Raw genomic sequence first — 14,757 nt, 5'->3', positions numbered from 1 at the left:
GGTTAAATAATTCCTATATTCATCGGAGTTTAAGAGATACTAATAATAATACTAGAATTATTAGCATTTATTTTTTATCAACATTTATGTTTATCAACTAACAATTTTGTTGTATATAATTTAAGTTTTTCATTATTTTCTTTTATTTCTATACACATTATGATAACTTGCTGCATTGTCGTTAGAGTACAACTTTGCTGCTACTTCATTCTCGGATACAGGTACAAAAGAATGATACTTTTGGGTACCTGGAATTTGTTTGGTGTTATCATACATGCTACTCAACTCTTCCACACCCTGATCATATTCTTCTTGTGACATATATGAAAATGACAATTTTGTAAGATAGTCTTCTTTTCGCTTGCTAGCCCAGTCAAATAACATTTTTGCATTCGTAATCGGATGTTCATGCTGCCTAGCCAAACTAGCTCTTGTTGTCATCCGTTTTAATGTGCCACCAATTGCATCACAAGGTCCTTTGATGTAGCGAAAAAAAAACCATTCAGTGTCAATGTCGTATTTCGATTTAAACTGACACAAACTCGCAAAATTACAGTATTTATTTAGAAATGAATACTTGCACTTTTATTGTGTCATGACTTAAAACTTCAGATATAACTACAAAGCTTAAATTTGCCAGAGAACCTTTTTCATCTCTATAATAAACAACGAATGGATGAATTGTTGCTTGATCCTTGTTCCAGTGATGAATAATTTTCGGAAAAATCGCAAATCACAATAACCTCATTTTCTTGCAAATTAGCTTTATATTGTTAAGAAATGTGAACTGTTGTGTTTTAATGTAATCATGAGTAAGTAATTTTTCTATTTTTTCGCAAAAATACGATACAAATTCTTCCACCGGTCTTACAAGAGTTTCTATGTCGCATCGATCAGTAAAAACCAGTTTCCAAACTCGTCAATTGTTGGACATTTTTTACATTCACGAAGGTAACAGTATTTTGATCTATTTGATATGTTACATAGTATTTCTTCCATAGATTCTTTGCATTCAATGTTGAAGGAATATTTTTTGAGAATATGAAGCATAAGATTTACATTTTCATGGAATGTACAAACAAAAACGTTATGATTTCCTGAACTACTCAGCAATTCGCAATGCTTCGGACGCATTGATGCAAAAGAGCTAAATCCAATTTTGCAATTTGGATTAAGTTCCTTAAATCTGTTGAAAGTTTCCCGTAATAATGTTATTAATAACCTTTTTTGGATGTGTTGACGCTTCTCATCTTTGGCTACAGAAACATAGTCTCTTTCTCCAGGTAATGATCGACTGATATCGTCGTCATTATAAAATTCCGAAACATGATTTTGCAAATGAAGATATTCTTCATTTAAACTTGGTCCATATTTGCTATGTGGCGTCGACAACACACCTTTTTCGTTTGCCAGTTTTCTGGCTTGAATTGCCATATATTTATTAACGCCAAATTCTTCTTCCATTTTTTGCACGGACCAAAACTTAGGCAAAACTGTTAAAATTCCAACTTTTTCTGATCTTGTTGTCTCTGTGTGGTCAAATTTCTCATTGAGCTGATTGATAATCTCATCAAACTCTTTTGCTTTTTGTTTAAAGTTCGACTCTTCGTCTTCTTCATGTGAATAGGAAAATAGATTTCTTTTAATACCTTTAGAAATTTCTTTGAATTTTTGTTCGGGGTAACTAGCCTGTCCAAGTCTTTTCGTCATTATTGGTGAATCGTTAATACCGGCGATTCCCTTGTTGAATAGCTCAATGTTGTACGCTCGGGAATACTCTGGTATATTGCTGTTTTGGGAATCTTGCGAAGATGCTGAAACGACTGAAACTATTGATGGTACTTCTTCTAAAGTATTTCCTACTGCTGTACTGATCTGCTCCTCAGTATTTCACTGCTTTGGTTTGGAAGAGTATTCTGATAAACGGCATGATCCACAATTTTTTAAATATGTATCTAAAAGGATATTGCATCCCATTGACCTAACTTTCTCAATCATTGACACGGATAAGAAACGTTTTTTAGATGAACATTTCTTACCGTTTTTCGGAAACGGTCTACAACACGAAAAAATAAATTTGTAGTCCATTGTTATTTTTTTTAATTTAATTTTTTTTACCTATACAGAGGTAGCTTAGAGATACCTGACTTCAGGTATAATCTAGGCATAACGTTAACAAGTTAATTATATTTGTACCCATAACGTTTAAATCAACAAGGTGTATTTGTTGTTGGGATTTCAATTCTACTGTTCGTGTTTTGATTGTGTAACACAAATAGTATGTTAAAATTTTGTATTAAGAAAAAAAAATTTTTTAATATCGCTACGTTTTGTGTTAACCCACATGTTTTCAAATGTTTTTCAACGTAACTCCTAAAGATATATTTTACCATAATGATGTTTTTGGAAAAGTTGTTGGAAATTATACACAACAAACATATTAAAAGGGAATATTTACTATAGAAAAGACAATAAATTAAAAATATTTTTTTAAATATCTCGAGAAGGAGATTTATAATCAGCTTTTTTGTTTTAAATCACATCAGAAATCATAATTTGTGGCTAAAAATTATTGTTAACATACAAAAATTCGAAGTTTCGGAAATTCATAAAAATTCGATGTTCTACAAAGTTCGTCAAAAATAGTTTTACCATCTTGGACCCATTTTTAAAATATTCTACATGACTTCTAGTTTATATGAAAAAATTAAAAAAAAATTTAAAAAATATGTATTTTGGATATTGCAAATTAAAGTTTCTTTTTGTAAATAAAAAAAAGAGTACTAATTTTTTTTTCTCAGTGTATATTTTTTTCATGTTTATACATCAATACTCTATAACTCTTTCTAAGACACTATTTCGGTACGACTCATAGTTTTTGAGATATAAATTATCAATGATTTCTCCTACTAAAATCGATACGCCCTTTTCAAAAGTTACGCTTCAGTCAAAAAATTCCCTATTGCTGTGGAAAACTCATATTTCATCCAACCCAAACGGAATACAAACATTCATTCGAATCAAAAATACATGTTTTTAAAATCTGCATTTTTTGGACAATTTCATTTTGGAATTGCACTTCTATATTCGTAGTGTTTTCCATTTGGAATTCTTTCCGGAGGGCCAAACGGTCAAAGTTGGCGTCATGAGGCGTTTGAGGGGTCAGATTTGCGGAAGGATAACACTTGCATTTTGTCCCACAATAATGCACCAGCTCAACGATCAAATTTTTGAGCAAAACAGGCACGGATGTGATTGAACATGCCAGATATGGCCCCGTGTTAATCACTTCCGTACGATTCTTGTTGCTGTTCATTGTATATCATAATAACAGCTCTTTGAAAGCGATCAATAAAAAATCTTGCTAAAAGTATTATATTATGAAACTATCGAAGGTACTATATGGATTCAAAGAGAGTTTCTGTTGGAAAACATCCAATAGCTAAAATTTTCCCGCACGAAGGTATCAAAAAAGTTGATTGGGCAACATGTTGCCAAGTACCTTTCGTATTAGTCGCGTGGTTAGCGACTAACTTTGTATCTGCGCATTGCTAATTTTGTCATTTATATGAATTCCTAAGACGGCTCACCCAAAAATAGCGTTCTGGGAAAAACATAAAAATTAGATACCCTGCAATGAACCTGAAAACCATATATGGCAACAATGGTGGCAAACCATATATGTGTTGCCACCATTGATAGCACATCCCAATTTGAGTTTAAACGTTTCATTTCAAATCCGATTGCTTCCCGTTCTGTTTCGATTCAATTTCAACCCTGTTCGAGAAAACGGATCATGGTCCCATAAGCCCGGAACGCAAAGCCTTGTTGATGTATTTCTACTTTGGCTGATGATACGAATTTCTGAACTTATTTAAACTACCATTCGAGCTTTACGCCTCGTAAAAGACTCAATCGTGTTGTGAGATAGTGGAACAGAATAGGGGACGAAGAAAATAGGTTCGAACTTGCAAATGCGTTATCAACTATTCCACACAAGCTTGGCATATGTAGAAAAGCAGTCCGAGATTGGTAGCGCGCAGTGTAGGAAACTCGACCAAGCGTCGTCTGAGCCCTAGATTCGAAGCCCCTTTCGTCGCTCAAGCCGTTCGATTCCTCCAGGAATGCAAATGAGTATGAAGAGGAAAAAAATGGACGCGGAGGCCAAACCCGGTTATTAATTTGCATATTTGCTCAACGCAATCTTCCCACACTCTACTCTGTGTAGGCCTGATTCGTGATTCTTTCTAACCGTTTGATTTTTGTTTGGATTATTTTTCAGCCCAACTGCGGACGCCCCGAATAACGGAACACCCGAGCGATGTCCTGGTGCCCAAAAACGATCCCGTTACGCTCAACTGCAAGGCCGAGGGTAAACCGGAACCGAAAATTGTGTGGTACAAGGATGGAGAACCAGTGAAATTCACGCCCAACCACGTCCTGTTACCGTCTGGATCGTTGTTTTTCCTGAGGACTGTCCACAGTAAAAAGGAGCAGGATGGTGGCGTTTACTGGTGCGTGGCTACCAATGCGGCCGGAACGGTGCAGAGCCGAAACGCAACGTTGCAGATTGCAGGTGAGTTAATTTGTTATATATTTTTTGTAGAACGTTCAACGAGACAAGACAATTTTCCACACCTTGAGCTGCGAGAAGACATCGGTCTTTCATCTATTTGCATAAATAATCACTTATTTAGAAACAATTATTTTGTCCCACGATCCAGCCATCCTCTCGTTTCTTCGATCCACCATAGGAATGCATTTGACAGGGGGACTCTTCCACTTTTCAGATTTAATGACAGCCGTAGCCCCAGTTCCTGGGCAGCTCGTCGTCGCCGATAATTATACCAAATGAGGGTCCCTCGCGACGATGCGATAGATTCCGTGGAGCCAATTTCTGGCCTCGGATCAAGTTCATGTTCGCTTCCGACCAATTAGCTCGTGGATGATTGTCGGAGTCACTTTGCTCTGCTTGCTGAACGGTGTCAATTTAATGGTAATAGCGATGGTAATAATCGTAAATTATAGGATTTTACCCCATTGCATGTCCATTTTTGACGTAGGATTACGTCTTTCGGGAACATATTGGGGTACAAATTGAAAATCGAAAATCGAGCACATTGTGAAAATTGTCCAATTTCAAATGCTTATTGCTCAGTCATTTCATGATGGATTAATGGAATTTTTGCGTCAATCGATTTCGGTACTCCATAACAATTTTTTATATTGAAGAAAATAATATATGTCATGAAACTAACTATCGAACAATTCAAAATCTCAACCGCTATCCTAACGGAAATACCCACTTCTGATTGGTCGAAATTGACGACACATGCGGCGGGTCCCTACCAGAGACATAAAAACCAAGCTGCCCGGGGGAAATCGGCATTGCAAATAATAATAATTACATTGTAAATAATTACTAGCAAATAAAATTTATATTTGGAATTTAATGTTGATTGCTTCGTGAAATTTCATATCAATGACCGATCATGTATTGCCAAAAATTTAGCACAAGTGTAAGAGTAAAATCGTATTTGGTAGCAGTTGTGTTAAAAATGACTTGATGTATGAAACGATTTATTTCAATTTTCATAAATAAAAACCAAGATGTGTTCCCGCTCGAGAACGAGTCGTTTAATTTAAGCTATCTGTTTTGTTGTGGTCATTTTCACCCAAGGAAAGTTTATACGGCGAGAAAAATTGGAAAAGTGAAGAAATATTAGAAATAGTAATTTCCCATATGCTCTACATATAATATTAGTTGTTGTTAGTCCAATAAAAAATCCCCTTTGGATTGAATAAACACTCAGTAAGTAAAAACTATAAAACAAAATTACCTTTTCCATTTCAAATATGTTTTCTCTGTATTAAAGTAACATGTTTTTACTGATCATAAAAATAGATAATTGTGTTCGGTATTGGTAATTATTTTATATTACATTGGTGAGTTTTTTTTCTTTATTTCATCCATACATAACACAGGAGGCATCTCGTCTAGGATCACAGAGGGCAGTTTTCATCATATTTCGTTCCACTTCGGATCTTTTATCTGATACGTACCATCCACCAACTGTTTACCATCCTTCTGTCATCATTACTCGGTAAACACTGGTGGAATGTATAAACAATACCCAACAACCAAACAAAACGGCCCTGATTCAGAGCCACCTAATTATTATCAAAGAGTTTAACTATGTAATTCTTCAAACATATCTAAAATCAACAGATAGCCTAACGGAATCCTACGTCGACTATGCGGTCGTGTCTCGGACACAACCCTCCTGTGACTTTTTTCAATCGATTTTTTATTTGCTCGTGCAGAGACATCTTCATGCCACAATTTGTTAATATCAGCATATCCGTGGATGACAGTAATTGATCGACTAATCGAGGCGTTCCTATCCTGGAGACAGTCTGCACTAGAGACAAGCTTATGAATATAAACGATGGTTTCGAGATTGAAACTTGCGAGACTACGGAATTAACGGTTGGAACACTTCTCGACGTTAATGGTCTGATTCCCAGCCCAGAGATCCCAGAGAAACCCCGTGCCAATGTCTTCTAGGAATATGACGAATGTTTCACTGCTCTCCTGATTGACACGATTAAGTTTGACATTTGAACAACTTTTGTTTGAAGGCTTCAACATCTTGTCAACCTCGAGCATTCAAATTCTCTCCCAACGAATGGTATGTGGATCAAGAAGAAGAGCTCAGTACCAACAAATTCACCGCTTGTAAATTAAGAGCCATATCACAAACCGAACAGGGAGGCGTTTATCACATCTCAATAAATTAAATTCCACTTTTCCACGCCATGTCAGCCCGGGTCGTACCAAACGGGGAATTCGTGTTTGTAATCAAATCAGCCAAATGAAAATAAACAAATCTTCCCGTCATCGTCGCCGGCAGCGAGAAGCAGGCATTTCGTTTAAGTTGGCTCGCAACTCTCAGAAGCGGCATTTGCATTTGTGGCGCCTCCGTGGGTTCCGCTGCTGACCGCCAACGGTGGACTTGTGGCTGTTCCTCTCTTGCTCTTGATACACCCCATTCATCAATAACCGCCATAAAGGTTGCCCCGCAAGAACCAGTCTGTTGTGACCACGGGTGTTATTTTCCTACTTGTTTTTTTTTATTTTGACTCTGTTAACTATTTGATGAAACTTCAATTGAGCATGTGGGTCGCGACCGCAACAACTCTGATTTACGAAATACAAGTCCATCTCGAAAGAATGAATTGCTTCCTTAAAAGTGCATATCTAATGGAAGTTTAATCGAAACCCACATTTGTGAAGCATGAAGAAATCGCCACTTTCTACTTTGTCTCGGGAGAGCGGTTCTTTGCCGGGTTGGTCTTGAATAACACCCGCTTTGTGTTTGACAGTCCGCCTAATGCCTTTTGACGGTTCTCATCTCTGTAATTCGATCATTACGTGCGTCTCGACAGCTCCGGAGAGGGTCTGCTGCGGTTTACGCACGGCGAATGGAAGTCCGGGTGACGGGGCAGCCTCCAACCGCAATCCAATCATCTCATCCACAGCTCTGTGTGAACAAAAGAGCCCCCGTCGGACATCTTTCCGTTCGCGTCCAATAAATTTAATCTACTTGAGTACAAAAATCTCACCGCAGAAAGTTGCCAACAGCACACACTACTTATCGCTCTAACGAGTTTTTTGTCGCACCGTTTTCGCCCACTTTCCAAGCGATTGTTCAGACTTGTGAAAAGAGGTCATCAATTTCAGCTCACCTGGGCGACCGTTTCAGCTGTCATCTTAGGCGGATTCCGCGGAGAGAAGCTTTCGTATTGAGGTTCTAATGGTAAGTTGTTGCGCTGAGAGAAACACCATGCGAACGGTTCGTGCTTCGTCACGGTTGTTCCACAAAATTAAAAGGCTTGCGAGTTGACAAGTTGTACAAATTTCGCTAACAGTTCACATTATGATCCTAAAGTTTGGGACGGAAACACGGTATGTTTAATGGGATCAAATCGGGTTCTGTTCCACGGTTTAATGCGAATCTTGTTTTGAACTAAGGCAGGCAATCAATCTGAGATGAATGCGAAAACGTCAATTGGTATTTATCCTACGCCATACCGTACCATTTATGCAGATAACTTGTTCTTACGGTTTATTAGTTTTCAAGGACTTAGGAGTGCGTCAAAGCACTCAAAGTTTTGTTTTTTGGTACTTTACGTCCCAGCCAAAAAGAAAAGCAATGACATCAAATATATCTCCCAATCCAATTTCTCGCAGGAGATCCTCCTGTGGATGACGATCATCGTGAAGGGTATTCCCTATTGGAAGTTATGCGTAGACTCTCGGATTAAAGAAAAGATAATAAATACGATCTAACTGCTTGAGGTTCGAACGACTTATGAGAAACATTATTTTATTACTTCTGGCAAATCAACAATATGTTACTGTGGTAATAACAGCGATGTTGCTATAGTTAGTTGCTTTGATCGACACTTCTCCTCAACTTCGCTGGACTTGATTCCGATTAATTGTCTCAACGAGGTCTGCTTGCATCCGATCTGTTGGACAGTATTGGATTGCTACAATGCCATCTTTAACAATATCCTCCACAAAACAAAACTTAGTGTCGATATGTTTGGATCGACGAGAAGACCTGTCAGCTTCTGAAAGCGCTATGCAACTTTGATTGTCTTCGTATACTCTAATGGGCAATGTTAACGATACGCCAAGATCAGTGAACAGTTTCCGTAACCACTGGAGTTCCTGGAGACATTCAGCCAACGCAACATATTCAGCTTCACAACTGGAAAGTGTTACTGAAGTTTGTTTCCTACAAGTCCATGCTATCAATCCACCATCTAGCTTGAACATGAAACCAGTGTTAGATTTGCAATCTGTAACTGCACCGACCCAATCAGAATCCACGAAACATTGTAGCTGCAGTTGCTTGCCACTTCCCAAATGCAATTCGTAATCAACCGTGCCTCTGAGATAAAGTAAAACCTTTTTGCATTCGGTCCAATCAGCCTTGGTTGCTTTCGTAACACGCCGTCCGAGTATAGATGTCGCAATAGATATATCCGGCGTGTATTGACGGCTAAATACAGCAAAGCTCCGATGATACGTTGGTACTGCTGAGTAGTTTGAACTCTCCCACTATCCTCCTCCTTTTGCAGTAGAAAGCCGCTCGACATGGGAACATTCGAAAGCTTACAATTTTGCATGTTAAATTTCTGAAGAATCTTCGATATGTATGATTTCTGACTCAATACATAGTGCTCATCTTCTATCCTTACATGAACCCCCTGAAAATACTTGATGTCTCCGAGTTCGACCATCTTGAAACTCCTCCGGAGGGATGTCACTATTAAACCGTACTCTTTCCCGCTCTGGCAGGCAATGATGATGTCATCAACGTAAATAAGTACGTAGGTTGAACCTCGCGTATAGAGACACTGATCTGCACTTGAACGTTTAAAACCAATATCTTCCAGTGCTGTATCAATTCGTTGGTTCCAATCGCGTGCCGCCTGCTTTAAACCGTATAAACTTTTCTTTAAACGACAAACGGTGTTCGGATCGCTTGTGCAGTATCCTGGGGGTTGTTTCATAAAAATCTCCTCCCGTAACTCTCCGTAAATGTAGGCTGTCTGTATATCCACGTGCCTAACCAACAGCTTGTGCTTACTTGCGAATGTTAGCACGGTTCGTAGTGTCATCTGCTTCATAACTGGGGTGAAAACTTCATCGTAGTCATACCCGAAACGCTGTGAGAAACCTTGGTCGCCCAAGGTCTAGCTGTGAATCTTGCAACTTTTCCGGCTTCGTCCTCCTTTCGCTTGAATAGCCAGTGTCACCCAACTGCACGGTAATTAGGTGATAATTGAGTGAGCTCCCAAGTAGCGTTTTTGCGATGAGAAACCATTTCTTCCTCCATGGCTGCCTTCCATTCAGTACTTTCAACACTACTCACTGCTTCGGCATAAGTTCGAGGTTCTTCTCCTGAACCGACCGATTGGATCTGTCAAGACGTTTTACAGCAGGTTCGATTTCTGACAGGTCTTCACGAGTAGACTCCTCCTGAATAAAATCTCCGTCAATTTGCTGCTCTTGACTCAGTTCCCTTTGAACTTGTTGCTCCTCACCATTTTTTTCAACTAATTGCTGATTCTCGTCCGCATCCGTTTCCTCTGAAGAATCCGAAAAACTCTTCATTTGATTCATCGGACTCGTCGCTATCAGATTCAGTTTGTCTAGTCAGATGAACTGGAACTTCTTCGATTTTTTGCTCTTTTGGTACACGTGAAACATCTTTCATCTTCTTTTCCTTAATCACCTCTTGAAATTTTACGTCACGGCTTACCACAATTTTTCCAGTTTTTGTATCTAGCAATCTGTATTCAGAACAGTAGCCAACAAACGTCATCTTCACAGCCTTGTCGTCAAGTATCTTCCGCTTCTGTGGAGGTATCCAAACAAGCATCGCATCCGAAAATTTCCATGTGGCTCAAATCCGGCTTCCTGTTAAACCAGATTTCATAAGGTGTAGTCCCAGTCGCCCTGGACGGAAGTCTGTTCTGGATATACACGGCAGTGTTCATTGCTTCAGCCCAGAAGCGTCGTGGCATTCCCGCGTCCAATAGCATACAAAGTCCCATCTCGTTGAGTGATCTACTTTTTCTCTCAGCAACCCCATTCTGCTATGGGGCGTATCCAGCTGTGTACTCTGTTCGGATACCTTCATCTGCATAAAACTTCCGAATGCTATTCCCGGTGTACTCACCTCCACGATCCGAACGAATAACTTTAGGTTTTCTATCGAACTGATTCTGCGTGAACCGGACATATTCACGAATTTTATTTCCTGCTTCGGACTTGACTTTGAGAAAATAAATCACGGTATATCGGCTGTGATCATCAATCATGGCCATGTAGAACTTACATCCGCCAGGAGTTTCCGTCATTGGACCGCACAAGTCACTGTGAACAATATCGAGTATCTTGACTTTTTCTCTGCTGGAGACGGAAACGATGAACGTGACATCTTCCCTTTATCACAGCGCTCACACGTCATACGGATTCCACACTTCACCATTTTTATTCCAGTTGCGAATCCTTTTCGCTCGAGCTCCGCGATTGCTTCAGGATCTCTGTGTCCAAGTTTATGATATCTAGACGTTTGAAAACACTTCTGTGTTTCGTCAAATGCGACGTTGCACCGGAATCAATCACCTACGGCCAGGATTTTGCACTTTTCCCTACGGATTTCACCATGAAGGTTCGCCTCGCTACTGAAATTCTTACGCTGATCAGCAATTCATTAATTTCGCCTTAACCATTGTCATCGTCAGATCCTCCTCATTTCGAGCCTCCAACGTCATAATCAGGGGAGTGAACGAATCCGGAAGCCCTCGTGATTTGCTTCAGTGTTGATGTCTTCTGTCCTAGAGTCAATTTACTGTGGTGTTCTTCCAGCGCATTCCAGGTTACCTACGCCGTGTTTGTAGACCGAATCAAATGGATCTGACTCTTCTCCACCAGCAACTGGATCGTAGTTAACGTTTTCTCATCACCGTCCGTCCATGCATTCGTTACAGTCCACGGTTCGTAGTTTGAATTATTTGACTTCACAATCCTGGTCCACTCCATCACGATCTCTTCAAAATTTTTCAGAACCTTCTCTTGAAAACAAAATGTTTTTTCAAGCGGCAGCGTATAACTGAATCTTAGTTCCTCCGAGCTCAGTCTGGGCCCATAACCTATTGGAAGTTATGCGCCGACTCTCGGATTAAGGAAAAGATAATAAATACGTGCTTGAGGTTCAAACGACTTATGAGAACATTTATTTTATTACTTCTGGCAAATCAACAATATGTTACTGTGGTAATAACAGCGATGTTGCTATAGTTAGCTGCTAATATCAACATTTCCAAGCCATTGCTCTTTCCTTGCGGTGAATTAGGAGGTATATAATACAAAGTGTCTGCCGGAAGTTGCCGCTTTCATCAAGAAATATCACGCGAAACGACCGGATGTTTGGCTGGACTTGACCTCGACCCATTATGAAAAGAGATCAGAAAGGATGGGCCGGCTGAAGGTCAACGTTGTACCGATGACCGCCAACCCTCCCAACGTCCGCCAGCAGCGACCGAACGAAATTTTTTGGACGAACTTGAAACGGAGGATCTACTCCAATAATTTGATGGCTGAAACGGAGAAGCAGTTGATCTCCAAGGTCATGAAGGAGATGAAGAAAAGGCCGACATCCAACTTTTCATCGGCCATGGCTAAGGTTCCGACCAATTTCCGCAAGGCAGCCTGGCAGGGCGTCGAAGAGCATATTTGTAGAAGGAAGGAAGAAGGAAGATTTGTTCTATTAATATATTTTTCTTTAAAGTTGAGGATTTTTTACATAGATGAATTTCATGCCAAATCGACTGGCTGTTAGCAGCACCATCTCAAATAACTGTGAAACGTTGTGGGTGTAAATACAGGGATCATTTAAGTAACATTGCATACTTGAAACATTCGAAAAATAATTAGACTATTTTTTGGAAAAAGCCAATTTTTTTTTCTCAATTTTCTACAAGAATTTATAACTTAAAAACTATGATACCTTTAAAATTCATGTCTTCCGTTCAGTGAGGCCGGAAAAGCACTCGCCGTACTTCCTTGAGAGAATACGAAAAATTTTGAGTGCTTTATGCAGACGCTGTTATGTCATTACCTTTGTGTGGGTCCCTTCTCATTGCTCAATTCCGGGTAATGAGAGGGCTGACTCATTAGCAAAGGTAGGTGCGATTGAAGGCGATATTTATCAGCGTCAAATCGCCTTCAATGAATTTTACTCTTTAGTCCGTAAAAATACCATCGCTAACTGGCAACGCAAATGGAACGAAGATGAATTGGGCCGGTGGCTTCACTCGATTATCCCTAAGGTTAGCTTCAAACCATGGTTCAAAAGTCTGGACTTGAGTCGGGACTTTATTCGCACCTTCTCCCGACTCATGTCCAATCACTGTTCGTTAGACGCGCTACTCTTTCGTTTCAGTCTGGCCGGCAGCAATATCTGCGTTTGTGGCCGAGGTTACCACGACATCGAACATGTTGTTTGGTCGTGTGAGGTGTATCTTGTTGCCAGATCGAATTTAGAGAACTCCCTTCGGGCTAGAGGAAGGCAGCCCAATGTGCCGGTGAGAGATGTGTTGGCTCGGTTAGACCTTGATTACATGTCCCAAATATATGTTTTCCTTAAATCTATCGATGTTCGTGTGTGATTATCCTTATATCCTTATACCCTCCATTTCTTCCTTTGTGAGTAATTGGTCCGCTTGCTATAAACAGGAGAATGAAATGTGAATTCACAACAGATGTACGAATAGATTTAAGAATTGAGTGTGTGTGATTATCAACATTGTAATAATTTCCTTATACCCCATCCTTTTCCTGAGAAAAATATGTCACCCTTTTAATCTCGAGTCCACCGCGAGTAATCGGTTTCCCACATTACTAACCATAGATTTAAGAAAATTGTTCATATATATAGTTTTAAAAATATATTTAAGATTTCGGCTCCTTTAAACTTATGTAACTGAGCCTGTAAAAATAAACGAATTTATAAAAAAAAAAAATTCATGTCAAAAGATGAAATGTAGGAAATTGTTTAAATTTTCACAAAAAAATTTAAAAAAGTTCGCTGAAAAAAAAAAGTTATTTTAAAAATTTTAATTCATTTTTCTCAAAAACGTATTTTGATTAAATTCCCAAAAATATATATACGAATAGCCCTCACAATTTACAACAAGTCGTCCATACATCGGAAGATGGGGACATTTACAGGGAAAAAGTTTTTCGAACAACAACTTTGTTATATTTTCTTTGATTAAAATACAACTTATCCTAATCCTATTAATATCCTATGTTTTAAAATCAAGATAGCGATATAGTGAGTTCGACAAAGTTTTAGATCTCTTCAAAATATGAGCTTTTGTCGAAGACGCCAACTTTCTATCTGTTATAGTTTTTGGAATAAAAATCATTTTTGTATGAAAACTTCTGAAAAAAAAATGTTTTGTTCGTATCATTTTTGTGTGGAAATTCTCACGTTTGACATGATCTTGGCAGGTTTCCAAATAGGTAAAAGCTAGCAGAGCATGTTAATTTCGATAGTTTATACATAAAAAATGTTACGAATGAAACATTAATAGTATTTTTACAAAGGAAAAAATGAAAAAGTAGTTGTTCGAAAAACTTTTTCCCTGTAAAAGTGCCCATCTTCCGATGTATGGAAAACTTGTTAGAAATTTTAAGGGCTATTTATAACTATTTTTTGAGAATTTTATAAGTATATGTTTTCGAGAAAAATGAATTTTAATTTTCAAAATATTTTTTTTCCATGGAATTTCTTTCCAAAAAAATCTTTGATAATTTTTAATGAAAACCTAAGTAACTTCCTACATTTCATTTTGTGACCATCTTTTTTGTAGATCTTATAGTTTTTAAATTAAGATTTTTCGAAAAAAAATTGAAAAAACTCTAATTTTAAAGAACACCTACAAAAAAAATATCAGACCTACAAAATTTTAGTCAAAGGATGAATCAAAGAATTTTTTGGATAAAAATTCCATTGAATAAAAAATATTTTGAAAATTAATATTCTTTTTTCTCGAAAACATATGCTTATAAAATTCTGAAAAAATTGATATAGATAGCACTTAGAATTTCTAACAAGTTTTCCATAGACCGGACGATGAGCACATTTACATGGAAAAAGTTTTTCG

The 14,757-nt window shown here is 38.3% G+C and overlaps 1 protein-coding gene across 8 annotated transcripts in view; it reads left to right on the top strand.

The window, feature by feature from the left end:
* LOC129771795 (protein sax-3) overlaps positions 1-14,757 on the top strand; it is a 561,419-nt gene that overhangs the window by 377,821 nt on the left and 168,841 nt on the right. For 7 of the 8 annotated variants that reach the window (XM_055775833.1, XM_055775832.1, XM_055775837.1 and 4 more), the window contains one exon: positions 4,283-4,576. In XM_055775833.1, the coding sequence (XP_055631808.1) occupies positions 4,283-4,576 (294 nt within the window). Of the gene's footprint in view, positions 1-4,062; positions 4,174-4,282; positions 4,577-14,757 lie in introns of those variants that run through there. The other variant, XM_055775836.1, reaches the window with a different exon arrangement.

This window comes from Toxorhynchites rutilus, chromosome 2, assembly GCF_029784135.1.
Source record: "Toxorhynchites rutilus septentrionalis strain SRP chromosome 2, ASM2978413v1, whole genome shotgun sequence".
Classification (NCBI taxonomy): domain Eukaryota; kingdom Metazoa; phylum Arthropoda; class Insecta; order Diptera; family Culicidae; genus Toxorhynchites; species Toxorhynchites rutilus.
The sequence above is the reverse complement of the archived record's forward strand: the minus strand, read 5'-3'. Positions and strand labels throughout refer to the sequence as shown.